General features: G+C 43.7%; 1 protein-coding gene across 1 annotated transcript; it reads right to left on the reverse strand.

Annotated features, from left to right (window-relative positions):
* Positions 1-1,589: 1,589 nt before the first annotated feature.
* CDC45 (cell division cycle 45) lies at positions 1,590-14,827 on the reverse strand. The gene is made up of 19 exons (XM_064675319.1): positions 14,658-14,827; positions 13,452-13,511; positions 13,086-13,178; positions 12,507-12,644; positions 11,780-11,923; positions 11,287-11,342; positions 10,648-10,696; positions 10,017-10,078; positions 9,012-9,062; positions 8,247-8,366; positions 7,422-7,553; positions 6,938-7,036; positions 6,531-6,692; positions 6,197-6,335; positions 5,764-5,847; positions 5,173-5,291; positions 4,668-4,744; positions 2,893-2,959; positions 1,590-2,572 (listed from the first exon to the last, which is right to left on the reverse strand). Exons 1-18 carry the CDS (start codon positions 14,706-14,708, stop codon positions 2,895-2,897), a joined length of 1,701 nt encoding a protein of 566 aa, XP_064531389.1. The 5' UTR covers positions 14,709-14,827; the 3' UTR covers positions 1,590-2,572; positions 2,893-2,894.
* Between the last annotated feature and the right edge of the window lie 302 nt (positions 14,828-15,129).

Here is a 15,129-nt window from a genome sequence, read left to right on the forward strand (position 1 = left end):
AACTGCTCCACAATTTCCTCATACAGTGATTCTCCAGGTAACAGTAACATTTCAATCTACAGATTCTATAGCACAGAACAAACTACATAAGGAGCATCTGGTTCCATACCACAGATTGTAAAGTGCTGGCATGCAAAAGTTTTATCTACTGGCAAAAACTTCTTCAGGTGTCTATGTAGATTTACTATCTTCCTTTTCACACAGCATTCTACATTCCTGACTGATTTATGGCCACATTTGGGTGGTCTTGGGATCAATTCAACAGCTGATCAATTCTAAAATTTGCAAAAGCATTCTCGGCACTTCCAGTACTCTTGGGGAAAACAGAACCTTAAAAACCAGCAACCCCCTGAAAAAACAATAAAGAAGGGACAAGGAAAGCTTGTATTTCACGTTACACATCTGTTGGTCAGAGAACCTGCCAGGATAGCCATTGCCAACACATCCCAGCATAAAAACCAGCTGCCACTTCTCATCCTCCCAGCATGATGCAATATGCTGAAGAGAAAAGGTGCATGTGCATGAAAACTGTTCATTTCTCAAAGACAGGAAATATCTGTATTTATCACAACAGCAGCAGGAGAACCCAGACATGCCCTGAAAGGGGAATGGAGTAAATGCATAAAGTCCCAGGACAGGGCAAACAACAGCAATGAGTGCTTTGCTGAGGTGAGATGAAGGGGTTCACACAGATTCTATACAGAGGGTAGAGGAAAAAAAAATAAGAAGATAAAGGTAATAAAGATAAAGCTTGCTCAGGTACCTATCAAAACTACTCCATGTACTGAAAACACAAAGACTTGCAGTAACTAAACTGAGATGTTATGTGCCTATGCTTTTTGAGGCCTTCCTCACAACAATCTTTTACTGTCTAAAAGTCTTGTACAGGGAGAAAATTGGCAATTTAGGTATTTGTTTAGGATTTCCTGATAGATGGCCACTGAACCATGAGAGTTCCAGGATGTGTGAGAGCTTTCATGCCCTTACTGAGCACACGGACTGTGCAAGTGAGACCTGAGTACACTGGGAGGTCTCAGGCACTGAACACATTGTGTTTGCTTGGAAGCCACACTGTATTTATATTTTTGTCTGATATGTACTTGTAGAGGCATGAAAGTCCTACATGTCTGATGGGGCTGAACTAGTTAGTCATTCAGTGCTGTGGAAATGGCCATGATTCTGCTGTGACACATAAATGATTTTCCTCCGTTTCTCTTGAACTTCACCCCCTCAGCAGTTTGCAACTGAAAGATAAAGTGAATATATTTCAAAGTGCACTTCACAAAGACTCCTACCTTTTACACTGCTGTCAGTGTTCAAAAAACAACAGAAACATCTGTTTCCCTTTGCAGAGACTCAAAGCACAGTAAGTGCTTCAGAAATGTGGCAGAATTACTGTGTGCTGTGTACAGGCAAACCCCAAACTGGGCTGGTAAGGAGGAATATCATTTATTGCCAATGCTATCTAGTAAATATACAAAACCAAAGGGTAGCATTATGTTTCATCTTAGGAAGCACAATTTTTTGGCCATCCCAGCTTGGCACAGGGATTTTACTCAGATAAGATGACAACATATAAATTAAAAAATCACTTTTGTTTGAATAAAAATATATAGTTTAATTAGGTTTCTGTTGGCTACATTTAAATCATGTGTAATATTAAATTAATCTGTTTTAAAATATGTACAAAATTGATGTAATGATGCATAACCTTTAGATACTCCTTATAATACATGAAAACATTGAAGTCACAGAGAATTCAAGTAAACATTGCAAGAAGAAAAGAATTCCAAATGTACACATTTACACACCCACCAATGCACAGCAGGTTAAGGCCAACAAGCCATTTCATTTCATATGACCAAAGTAAAATGAAATCTGTTATGGAACAGAATCATCACAGTACTTTAGACTCTTTCCAGGAAAATTATTCCCAAGTCAAGCTGCAATACACTATCACAATGCACGACTAAAAAGGCTTTATTAACACTGGAATTCCTCAAATTTTTCATTTGGTATTTGGCAGTTACTCAGTATTTGGATTTTAAAAGCCCTAAAATCTTAGAACTTGTCTCACAAGACAATTCTTTTAACTAAACTACAAGACTTCAACCCCATAGTACCAAAAACAGTTTCAACATTCTAGAATTTCAAGTAGAGTCTCAAATAGTTCATTTAAAAAATAAAAAGCATTTAAGCCAATTTTAAAAGCACATTTGAGTGGTAATATAAATATGGAACTTCTTCAAAACCTATTTTTTCTCGTCAGTCACCAACTACACATCACAGAAGCACGTCTGTAATAAAAGCAAGTTTGACAAAGAGAAGTCCTGTTTAGGAATCCCCCTTACAGGGGTGGGATGTTCACAAAAACAAGTGTTCAATATCTGTGTGCTGAGGTCAAAATCCTTTTGACCTCCCAAGAGGCATAAAAACAACAGTCCAGGCCTGTACCAGTTCCTAAGACAAAGCAAGATACATCACAACTGCAGCACCACGAACTTTGGAACATCCCAAATAACTGCAGAGGGTCTGATCCTCAGCTTCCAGCACTGGGAGCCAAAAAGCACCACTGTGTAACAAGGGCAGAAGACAAAAGGAAACCATCAGTTGTCAAAGTGCAAAGAGAGAAACAAATGGATGCAGAAATCTTGGAAGCCATGCATGACTCTGTCTAACAAAGAGCCTGGAACTAGTGCTCACAGTGTACCAGCCTCGTGAGCTGGGTAACAGTCACAGCTACAGAGTCTCGGATCTCCCTCTCTATTCAGATAAAAATTACACGCTGGCAGAGGCTACAGCCTTAACACTGTGAAAGCAGAATAATATTCTACAGGTTACTAGCTTGAACTGTAATTCATTTTTTAATTAATCCTCCTTATAGTGTCTTACCATTAGGACAAGAGGGAAATGAGGGCATCCAGAAATTTGCTCCGATCTTCTGTTTTCAATTCAATTACTAAAATATGAAATAATTTATTACAAGATGCAAGCAACTGAATATTTCAGATGTCACATTTGAAGAACAATAATCCTGAGTATACTGATTTATATTCTTACTTGACTTTAAGAAGGAAAAAAACCACCTATTTACTTGGACAAAACTAAAGCACATGATTTTGTGTTTAGACTTCAGCAAACTCTGATTGCTAGGTGCTCATTACACAATATTGCAGGCACTGTTTAAATCTAAGCATGTTTCTTTTCCTGTTCAACACACATACATAAACATGTATGGTTAAAAACTGCCTCTTTTGTAAGCAAGTACAAAGATGGGCAAATAAGTGTCTCATCAATACCACGGTTGGTTTGGCTGCTAAACATAACCCCCTGAGAGATAAGCTCGCAGACTGCCAAGGGCACGTGTGAAAACCATCACTGCCTGCAAGAGGGAGATGTTCTCACAAAGATGGGCTTTGGAGTTCATAGTTTCTGCACAAGAAGACAGCACTTGGAAGAAAGCCTGACAAATTTGTCCCTCCATGCTGCCCCATGCTTTCAGCTGCTCCTGCCCCTCAGCACAGAGGATTTCCCAGAATTTTCCCAGAATCTCCATGTGTGAGAGGGTGAAGGAATCTCCTGGTTTATTTGGGTTGGCTCTGAAACAGCATGTCCAGGGTTTTGAGTAACTTGTGAGTTATCTTAATTTTTTTTGAAATATTGCCAACACTCAATCCAGTTTTATACAATCCTGTTTCACCTGCCAGCTGGATTTTTGGCTCTTTTTATTTCTGTTTTTTCCCATGGTTCTCCCAAGGTCCACTCGGGCATTAGCTTCAGTGATAACATGTGAGCTTACAACTCTGTATCAGAGAAATGCTGCTTTGGGTTTGAAGAGCAGCTTATGTGAGAATTCCCTGCGCTGCAGCTGGAATTAAGGGCTCTGTGTTCCCAGGATTGTCCTGTCTGAGGGAATATGTCGGTGGTGTTCATCCCACAGTTTGCACCAGATGGGGCAGGGTCGCAGCCCCCGCGGTGTCCCACGAGAGCCGCACCAGAGACCCGCAGCCGTGCCCGCAGTGCCCCCTGCGGGGCTGTGCCAGCAGTGTCCCCCCAGCAGTGCCCTGCCAGCAGTGCCCTGCCAGCAGTGCCCCCCAGCAGTGCCCTTCCAGCAGTGTCCCCCCAGCAGTGCCCCCCAGCAGTGCCCCCCAGCAGTGCCCTGCCAGCAGTGCCCTGCCAGCAGTGTCCCCCCAGCAGTGCCCTTCCAGCAGTGTCCCCTCTGGGACCATGCCCGCAGCGTCCCCCAGCAGTGCCCTGCCAGCAGTGTCCCCTGTGGGACCATGCCAGCAGTGTCCCCCCAGCAGTGCCCTTCCAGCAGTGCCCTTCCAGCAGTGCCCCCCAGCAGTGCCCCCCAGCAGTGTCCCCCCAGCAGTGTCCCCCAGCAGTGTCCCCCCAGCAGTGCCCCCCAGCAGTGTCCCCCCAGCAGTGCCCCCCAGCAGTGTCCATCCAGCAGTGTCCATCCAGCAGAGCCCCCCAGCAGTGTCCATCCAGCAGTGCCCCCCAGCAGTGCCCCCCGGCAGTGCCCCCCCAGCAGAGCCCCCCAGCAGAGCCCCCCAGCAGTGCCCCCCAGCAGTGCCCCCCAGCAGTGTCCATCCAGCAGAGCCCCCCAGCAGTGCCCCCCAGCAGTGCCCCCCAGCAGTGCCCCCCAGCAGTGCCGTGACACTCACTGGACATGTCGAAATGGTTGTGCAGTGTCCTGGAGCCGGTGCTGTCCGCCGCTTTCTCAAAGGCCCTCCCGAAGAAGCTGGAACACAGATGAGCGTTACAGAAAAGGATATATTTTCTGAGGTAGGGATATGGAACCTTCTCCTTGCTGAGAGCTGGAAACAGCTCCTAGATGTGCTTCAGGTGCCATGTGTTCAACACACACCTCACTGATGCACCTGCAAAAATCCTCACATCGGAGGCTTTCAGAAATGAAGTCGTGGGCCACACAGTGAACTATTTCCCTCTTTTAGTGAATTATTTCCCTCTTTTAAGAGGGAGGGAAAAAACCACCTTGCAAGGAAGGTCCTGAAGATCTGTATCCTCTGCCAAAGTATCTCATCCACACTGTATGCAAAAGACGTGTTCTTCTTGACAATTCAAGTCAACAAAACCAGTGTTAAGTAGATACAGCAAAGACATATTTGTGGATAACCTTCAGTAAGGCCTTCTAAACACTGTGCTTACTTCTTTTTGTCCGAGCTCTCTGTCTCTGGAGGGATGCCCACCATGATCACAGTTCCCTGTTCCACATCCATGGGTGCAGCCATGACCAGGGGCAGCAGTTTACAGCGCTTGTTTTTTGTCTGGAAGTCAGAAAGCCTTTGTTAGACAAAGCTCAGGAACCAATTTAGTATCAGCTCTCCACATGAGATGGCACTCCAGGCATTCATCTAAGGGTACAGCTCTAACGACTTCAACAGAAGGTGGTTTCTTTACAAGATCTCTTAATCCCCTTCTTCCTTCCATCAAAAGTCAGTTTAAGGACCAATAGAAATTTCAGTGATCTGCTCCCTCAAAACTTAGAAAATTACACAAAGATTTAGACTGTAATCATCTCAGCAATGAAAACTCTCCCTAATGCTGTGAAGTCTCTCAAATAGGTATCTTTCCTAGAGCAGCATTGACAGATATGCCAAAATTATCCAATCAATTAGCAGAAAAGCATTATTACTATTTTCATATTATGTTTCTAGTAATCAACTGCAAGTATCCAACACAACAGTAACTACTACACTGGCCAGAAGCTTGTGAGTCAAAAGATGTTAATTTACTTACAGAGCAAACAAATGATTTGAGTAAGTTTTTACTAAGCAGGCACAGAGACACGGGTTTGGAAAATAGTTTCACATCTGGTGTGCCCTAGGAAAAGAGGAATTATTTCAGTTGCAATCCAAGATGATTCTTACACTTATTTAGTTTTACTATCTACTGCCAAGTCTAGAAGCTTTGTGTGGCTCAAGGAACATTACAAGAACCAGGAGTTTGGGCTCCCCCAGCTCTGCAGTGATCCCTCTCCCCTCTGTGAGGGCTGGTTCTTCCCTTGGGAAGTTCAGGGCACGTGTCAATATTGACCCAGCAGAGCACAGGATAGGAAACAGGGTCTTTCTCACAGTAATTCTTATGGAATTAGCTGTTAGGAAAAGTGTTATTCAAGGATGATACAGACAAAAAGGAGAGTCAAATGAGCAGCTGAACATAGAATGCTGACCTCCATGAGGGAACAATAGAGAAATGGCCCCTGAGAAATGACCAGGTTGGTGCAAATACAGCTGGCCACTGTCTGCTGAATGGCACGGAGCTGCTTCTTGGCCAGGTCCAGTCCTTGGTGCAGCTTGTCCAGGTTACCCCTGCAACAGAAAGGATAAAAATAGGCATGTCCTTACAAAAATAAAGCTTGTCAAACAAAAATGAAACCTAAACACTATTCACAGATATTTGGATTTTTCTTCAATAGCTTGTGAAGCAACAATGCATATTCAGGATACATAATCCATGTTCCCTAAGTAAAATTGCAAAAGAATGAAGAGACGTATTTTTAGTACCTGGAGAGACTGTCCAAAGCTTTAATGAAATTAGTTGTTTCAGGCCCCTCTTTCTCTATATTCTCCATAAGAGAAGTTGTTGCATAAACTATATCGCTTGCTGAGAACTTGTTCTTAAAGCCAAAGTGAATGCTGAAGGTCTGAACTCTTAAATCTTTCATTCTGCAAAATGAAATAAACCCAGGAAAGTTAATTAACATTGTCAACATTAACATACTGAGGAGACAACTGGCCAACGTTAAGAGCATGAAGACAAAACCTACCCTAACATTTGCAATGAGCCCAGTGTTACTTTGTCAAAGAACTATATTTTTTGAAAAAAGATATTAGAACTTCTTCATACAAAAATATATGAGCTTAATTGAAAACTATTTTCAGATAAAGCCTCTGTATTTAAAACAATTTACCCAAATTTGTTTGCAGATTCTTCAATCATTTCCCGAAGATTTTCTTTCAAAGACATGTCCATGGAATTAAATTTCTGTTTCACTTGCTTCAAAGGCAAACTAAAAACAGAAGGAAAAAACACATAAATAGGTATGCCAGAAGAAAAAAATATTTTGCCTTGTTTTTTAATAATATTTTCTTAATTATTAGGTAATTTAGCAAGTTTAAGTCTGATTAAACTTCTTTACATTAATTTTTCTTTAGTCCTTAAAAAGCAGATGTGAGAAAGCAGAGGTTACTTACTAACCTGCCATTCCATAGAGCCATAGAGCTGAAGTATTCCTTGTAAACCAACACACAAGCTGCATCACTGCCACCTACTCAGAGCCCTATAATCATTTAAAAACTAACAAGCTGAGTATTTACGAGCTATATTCTGAATATTTCCCCGTAATTCATTGAAAAAAAGATCCTTTAATCAAGATACAGATTTTTATAACTCACCCCATGTCAGCCAAAAACTCCTGGAGCCTCTTCTGCCCTTGTACAGACCACAGCTTAAGTCTAGCAGAGGTGTAGGAGGTATTACAGAGACTTTCATAGAGAGACCAGTGCTGATACAGGGCCAGGCGCAGACTGGACAGGAATTAGGGCAAATAACTACAAACACAGTCATCTGAGGCTGCAAACCCCAACAAAACTCCACAAGCAGCAGTTAAGTGTTCAGTTGCCCTCACATGTCACGTCCCTGTACTACAAGAAACGCAGGGAGAATCCCAGAATCAGCTGGGTTGGAAGGGACCTCCGAGATCATCCAGTCCAACCCTTGATCCAACCCCGCTGTGGTTCCCAGCCCATGGCACTGATGCCACATCCAGTCTGTCCTTAAACACCTCCAGGGACGGAGAATCCACCCCTTCCCTGGGCAGCCCATTCCAATGGCTGAGCACCCTCTCTGTGAAGAAATTCTTTCTGATATCCAACCTAACCCTCCCCTGGCACAGCTGCAGACCCAGCCCTCTTGTCTTGCTGATGGTTGCCTGGGAAAAGAGACCAACCCCCCCCGGCTCCCCCCTCCTGTCAGGGAGCTGTAGAGAGTGAGGAGGTCTCCCCTGAGCCTCCTCTTCTCCAGGCTGAACAGCCCCAGCTCCCTCGGCCTCTCCTCATAGGAGAAGCTGCAGGTGATGTAACAGGAGTCATGTCCAACAAAACACCCCAACCTCCATTTATTGCCGTTCCCTCTCAGCAGCAGAGACGTGCAGGGATAGTTTCCCTCCACCAAGGCTCAGGAGGGTGGCAGGGGGCAGTGCCCAGCCCTGGGAAGGATACTCGTAGTCGAAGGCGATGCGGGTGCAGTCGATGGACAGGGCGTGCTCCTCGTCCTCGTTGCGGTGGTTGTGGCGGGACACGTGGCGCTGCAGGGCCCCCACGTCCGTCACGTACTTCATCCTGGGCAACAACAAACCCGTCACTCCGCCCCCTCCCCGGGATCTTTGGTCTTGGTCACGAGATAATGTTTCACAAAGTCAGCAGCGTGAAAACACCTGAACCCCCCAACCTGCTACATGATGATCCTGCAGCATTCAGCCATACACCCAGGCAAGGAAAAGTAAAAAAAAAGTGAGAGACAGACTGACCAACCAAATCAGTTATTTATCACATTTGTCTCCTTAAAGTAACAACAGAACAGCAGAATTAAAGCCTACACTTGTAATACTAGAATTCTGATGTATCTAGCAGGAAATAAGAAAAAAGGAGAAAAAAATCTGAAAAAATCTAAACTGAAACTGAAAAGGAAGCTGGAAGATCCAGAACACACAAAAGTTTTTTCCTTTAATAAGATTGTATTGAGTTCATACTTAGGTAAACTACTGTTAAACACCATTTCTTCCCAGATCAGAAATGATTGTTTTATAATTTTGTGAAAAATAAAGTTGGCTTAAAAATTCTAAATAGTAGAAAGTACTTATTCCCTTAGGTTTCCTGATCTCTATTAATTGCTATTAGTTACTCCCAAACCCAAAATTTTAGAAGGTAGGCAAATAAATATAAATAAGAAATAATAATAAATATAAATTAAAAACTCTTCCTTACTGTGTGATTTTATCTTGGACCCATTGATCTGTAAGGCCAACAATCGCCCACCTAAAATTTTTTTGGAAAAAGGGAACAGAAAAAAAAAGGTTAAAGCAACAAACATTCCAATATAGTATGTTATATTTAACCCTCTAAGCGTGTAACAGAAAAAGTCAGCAGCACTGTTCCCCAGCAGCACCCAGAGGTTCATAACAAAGCTGTGCTGTTATTCCCCTGAGCAGTGGTACACACGTGGTACCCACAGCACCTTGGGGGACCCACAGCACTTTGGGGGACCCACAGCACACCTTGGGGGACCCACAGCGCACCTTGGGGGACCCACAGCACCTTGGGGGACCCACAGCACCTTGGGGGACCCACAGCACTTTGGGGGACCCACAGCACCCTGTGGGACCCACAGCACCTTGGGGGACCCACAGCGCACCTTGGGGTACCCACAGCACCTTGGGGGACCCACAGCACCTTGGGGGACCCACAGCGCACCTTGGGGGACCCACAGCACTTTGGGGTACCCACAGCACTTTGGGGTACCCACAGCACACCTTGGGGGACCCACAGCACTTTGGGGTACCCACAGCACACCTTGGGGGACCCACAGCACTTTGGGGTACCCACAGCACACCTTGGGGGACCCACAGCACTTTGGGGTACCCACAGCACCCTGTGGTACCCACAGCACACCTTGGGGGACCCACAGCACACCTTGGGGGACCCACAGCACCTTGGGGCACCCACAGCACACCTTGGGGGACCCACAGCACCTTGGGGGACCCACAGCACCTTGGGGGACCCACAGCACACCTTGGGGGACCCACAGCACACCTTGCTGCTCGTGAGTGATTCACACAGCAGTGACCTCTGGCTGAAGCTGTGCATTCACTCACACAGGTATGGGCTTCACTGGACCCTCACACTCAAGCTGAGTGATTCTGGGCAGTCCTGCCTGTCTTTGCTGCAGGTTTAAGCCTCCAGCCCCTCTGGAAAAGGAGGATGGGAACCTACCACAGCATGTCGTTCAAGTCCTTGGACATCACCCAGGCCAGATCAAACATCACCATCGCAGACTGCAAGGGGGAGAAGCAAAAAGGCAGCACAAACACAGGATTCTCACCTCAGTACACAGACAACACAGGGGAATTTGCCAAGTCTTAGCATGTTACTAAAGCTCTGGACATCACACTGGAGTCTGACAATTTGCCAGAGTCTTACTAAGTAGAAAGCAAAATGTTTCAGATTGCTCTGTAAACCTGCATTATATATAAAGCAAACACTTAACAAAATATATCATCAAAGGCCAAAGGACATAAGGAACAGTTTGATGTCCTAAGTGCCATGTTTGGGCTATCCTGAACTTTGAAAGACAAACAAGTCCCTTACAGGCTCAGGTCTTTTTGTGAAAGTATCTTGTGCATAGATACTTTTGCCAAGACCTAAAAATCAACTAGAAAACATTAAACTAAGTTAAACTATTTGTATATATGTAAAAATAACATAATGCAACAATATTATAATGCATATTATTATTATTAGATAATTATATAATTGTAATAGGTAATTATAACCTTGGATATTGTCCAATTATCTTTACATTGTCACCTTGGGTTTTTATGGCAAACAAGGAGTTTATACTTACTGAGGTCCCATGGTACTCATACTGCTCATAATCAAAGAGAATTTCTCGTCTGAAAAGGGGAAAAAAACCAATACATTTGACTAAAGGATGAACTGGTCATTGGATCCAACTGAAAATGTAAGTCTAGAATTGTGAATAATATCTCAATTTCATTTTAGCTATGAAAAAAATTAAAGTTGGGCTAGAAATTGTGGAAGGCAAACAGACTTCAGTAATAATGTGGAAACCACTCTGAAATGTACTCATAAAGCAAAAAGGAAAAATTTATTAAGTCATTATTCCTCAAAGCCCATTTTATCTGATTTGTTCCTGCCCATTCCTATTAATGAGATTGTGAAAGAAGACAGAAGCACAGACCTCACCCTAGGACAGACAGGGTAAGAATACCACAGCTATTTAAGTGAAGCAATGCACCTATTGCTACTCAGATTTTAAATTACTATTTACAGCTTCCTCCATTTAAACCTTTTATTTTTATATAGTAAATATCCCTCTCAGCTTTCTGAGCAAAATTAGAACTAAAGCATCTTTCAAATCACAGCTTGGGATCATATGTTTGCATTCTTAACAAGCATTAATCTAGTCAAAGATTAAGAGCAGAACAAGAGGTACAAGCAACACAAAACCCAGCCAACACACCTGCGTGCTTCCCACTCTCGCCTTTGTCGCCTTCTCACCGTCCTCTCTATCACATCCTGGGAATTCATTTGGATGTTAAAAGCTACATCAGCATCTAGGCACTTTAATGATTACATCTTAATTTAAAAATGTAACTAAGGTATTCATTATAAAGAACTTTTTTTAAGGATTAGTAAAAAACCAATATTGCTTTGAACAACATCTCATGAGAAAAGTATTAGTATCAAATATTTTTCCAAGGAACACAGCTTTAAGAGGTCATTAAACATAATCAAGTTCAAAACATCTTTTTTTATTAGGAGAAAATATTTCTGTGCAGTTCAGATAAATAAACATTCCTTATATGTGAAACTCTACCTGATTATTTTTAGGTGATGTACTTGAACACTAGTGGGACACAATTTTTAAACTCAAATACAATTATTACGATGCAAAATATACGTTTTAACAGTTTTGTTTTCCTTATTTTCACAACCAAGTATCAGAAACACACCTCTTCAAAACGTCTGCGTTTGTCTGAAGGTTCTGACCCCTCACTTTCATTCTCTGAATCCTCTTCTTCCTCCTCCTCATCTCTGAAGATATCATCATAGGCAGGAACATCGAGATCATCATCTTGCTTGACTAACAGCTTAATCTAGCAAGAAAAAAAATATATTTAGGGAGTAAAACATCTTAAATGACAAATGAGAATACTTCAGTATTCTCAGTAAGAGAAACCAAAAATTCAATTCCAGGCATATCGAAAACATTGGTTTTTAATACAAAGACCATACTGATTTATACAAAATAAGGGTAAAAAAACCCCATATTCCTTTTTTGCAGCATTACTGGATTAATTATTTTTACTTTTTTTTGATTGTTAAAATCAAATAATTTTTGTTTAATACTTGGAAGTCTAGGTGTTGCTAGATGCTGAGAGATAATACATATTACATTCTGGAGGATGTTTATCCCCTGATTTATGGTAGCTTGATTTACAGCACCAAGATTAATATGTGTTTACTACTGACAAATCTCACACTGCTGACAGTATAGATTTTGCTACTGAAAATAGATTTTTTTTTCTGATCATGTACATTCCTACTGCAAATATTCATTAATGCTGCTTCCTGACCTACTACCTAATGCTGGAAGCAGTTTTGCAAAACACAGAGAAGCTCTACACCACACACCACCACACTGTGGGGAGGTTTTTATCCTGAAAGAAAAGCCTTTACCTGTGTGTCATTGTAAACATTCACTACATTGATAGGTCTGTGGCTGTCACACACAAAAAAAAAAGTGTCTTCTTCAGGTTGCAGGATTTCCAGGAGGTCAACATTGGCACCACAATTAATAAGAACAAAGTATTTGAACTGCAAAAAAAGGAGAAAAAAAAAAAAAAGCTTGTTCCTTAAATTAACAGGGGACATAAAAGACTGAAAATACCTTTACAAAACCTTTAAAACACTCATCATCGCCAAAACTTGTATTTGCTTTCTGATATTTGATGTCTTTGTAGCAGAAATTTTTTTCAAGACAAAACACCAAATTTGGGGACATCCAATACCACCACTCTTTATATCTCAAAAGGTGTGCAAACCTAATTTGACTCTATCAAAATTCTAACACATTAGTCTGACCTGACATGAAGAACTTCACAAGGTTGTTACTGGCACGATAAAATGTTACCCCAGTTCTGAGGTAACCATTAATAACAAGTAGTTCAAAAGCTGACATTTTAAATGGGAAAAGGGAAGAGGTGCCTCTCTTTGAAAGCTGAGCTGCAGCTTAAAAAGTTTCCCGTGTTTTTTCACCTGATCTTTGTGCTCCAGAAAGGCAGTTTCAAGCTCCTGCCATCCAGACACTGGGACGAGGGTGTACTGCACATGGTCACACTGGAACAGGGCCTGCAGGGAAGCAAACAGCTCTCAGTGCACGGGAAGGAAGCAGCTTCTCCTACAGTGCCAAACTCTACTCCCTACAAACCTTTCTAGTCAAGACATCCCAAATGACAAACCTGCACGAACCCAGAGCATGACTCACCAGTTTCCCATCAGAACTCATGGAAAAAGTAAGTTACAAAAGCAAATTAAATCTTTACCCTTTCCCTGGTTCAAACCCATTAAAAGGATCCCAGGGTATATTTTCTTTTACTGCAGTGATAATGAACCAAGACTTACTTGGAGTATTTTACAAGCACATAATGCATCAACATCTGAAGCAACGAGAAGAAGAACACGCTGCAAAAATAACAAAATAAATACATTAATACAGGTGTCAGATCTGATGTGCTGGAACATGAAATGCATAGACCACTGTGAGGCCAGAAATTTAGGTAGAGATCGTCATAAGCATAAAATGGGATTGCTTCTGAATGGACACTGTAACCAAAACTAATCAGTTTGGATCCCTGTAATATGAACAAAAAGCAACTCCAAAGGATACCCAAAATATGCCAGCTGCTTTAGGGAAATGTAACTACTCAGACTCCTCTGGATCAGCTGCCGGTTTCAAGGTTCACAACTAATCAATCCCTACAACTATTTTAATTGTGTCTAGAAAGGCCTTGGTTTTCAGCATGGGATCTGGAACAATTTTGACTAAAGAAAATCTTACTAAAGTAAGAGCAAGGCAATGTGTGAAATAAATTGTTTTGCCTAAATCAAGGTTGACTGGTGCGTGGATATTTTTGTTGTTTTGTTTTCAGTTTTGTTGTTGTTTTTGTTTTGCAAGGGTGTTGCTCTGTTTGAGTTTGGGGGTTTTTCTGAGATTTTGCTCACAGCTGGAGAAATCGAGAGAATTTGCACAATCCATAATATAGGTTCACGGGTAGAAATGCCAAAACACTGTCTCACAAAAGCTTTACCACCTCGGTGTATAAATCTCCTGTGAACACAGTTAAGCAAACCAGGGATTAAAAATGAAAGTAGCCAACCTGACCTGCTACAAGATTGTAACAGAAACCTTAAAGATGACGGGATGTGGGCGAACAACAACAAAACAGCTAAAAAGATATATAGAAACAGAACAGCTTAGAGACACCATGGTTAAGCACAAGACCCAGGAGAGCAGCAGAGCACCCGTGAGGAAGGAGGCGAACTGTAACGCAAACCCTGGTGAGCCCTGCGCTGGCGCAGCTCTGTGTCGGGTTTCCAAGGGCAGGGAAAGGGAACGACCCGGGTGAGCGGCGCTGCCCCGGGAGCGCGGCCCCCGCCGCCCCCGACCCCCGACCCCCGGGACGGCCCGCACCGGCCCCGCTCCGTGAGCGGCGGGAACCGCGGGACCCCTGGGAGAGCGAGCCCTGAGGGAGGGGGGAGAGGGAGCCCTGAGACGGAGGAGAGCCCTGAGGGGAACCCCCCAGCCCCGGTCGCGGCCCATCACCGCACCTGGGTGACAATCACATCGTAGAACTCCCGGCGGCAGTCGGAGACGAACATGGCGGGAAGGAGGAGCGGGAAGGAGCGGCGGGAATGAGGAGCGGGAAGGACGGGCGGGAAGGAGCAGCAGCCCCCGCTCCCGGGCCGTCCCCGCTCAAACTGAGCGCCAAACCCGCGCCGCGTCCCATTGGTCCGCGCCTCACGGCACGCTGGCCAATGGAAACGCGGCAGCCCCGCCGCCGCGGCGCCGACTGCCCAACCCATTCCGGGTGTCCGCCAATGGGATTGGAGGGAGGCATTGGCGATGCGCGCGGCCAGCCAATCCCGAGAGGGCCTCAGCCGGAAGTACCGCTCTGAGTTTTTGTAGCCGCATCCGCCATCTTTGCCGCGGGCGAAGTGCTTGTTCTGCCATTAAAGCGAGCCCGACCAAGGGGCGACGGGGCCACAACAACGTTCGATGATCCAGAGGGGGCTCGGGGAG

This window comes from Pseudopipra pipra, chromosome 18, assembly GCF_036250125.1.
Source record: "Pseudopipra pipra isolate bDixPip1 chromosome 18, bDixPip1.hap1, whole genome shotgun sequence".
Classification (NCBI taxonomy): Eukaryota; Metazoa; Chordata; class Aves; order Passeriformes; family Pipridae; genus Pseudopipra; species Pseudopipra pipra.

What these genes read in the sequence shown, in the direction of transcription:
- CDC45 (XM_064675319.1), bottom strand. Translation starts at nt 14,708, where the DNA reads ATGTTCGTCTCCGACTGCCGCCGGGAGTTCTACGATGTGATTGTCACC. An exon ending in TTCTGGAGCACAAAGATCAG is followed by an intron (nt 12,645 to 13,085) that starts GTGAAAAAACAC and finishes CTTTTTTTGCAG; the next exon opens with TTCAAATACTTTGTTCTTAT. An exon ending in ATGTTTACAATGACACACAG is followed by an intron (nt 11,924 to 12,506) that starts GTAAAGGCTTTT and finishes TTTTCTTGCTAG; the next exon opens with ATTAAGCTGTTAGTCAAGCA.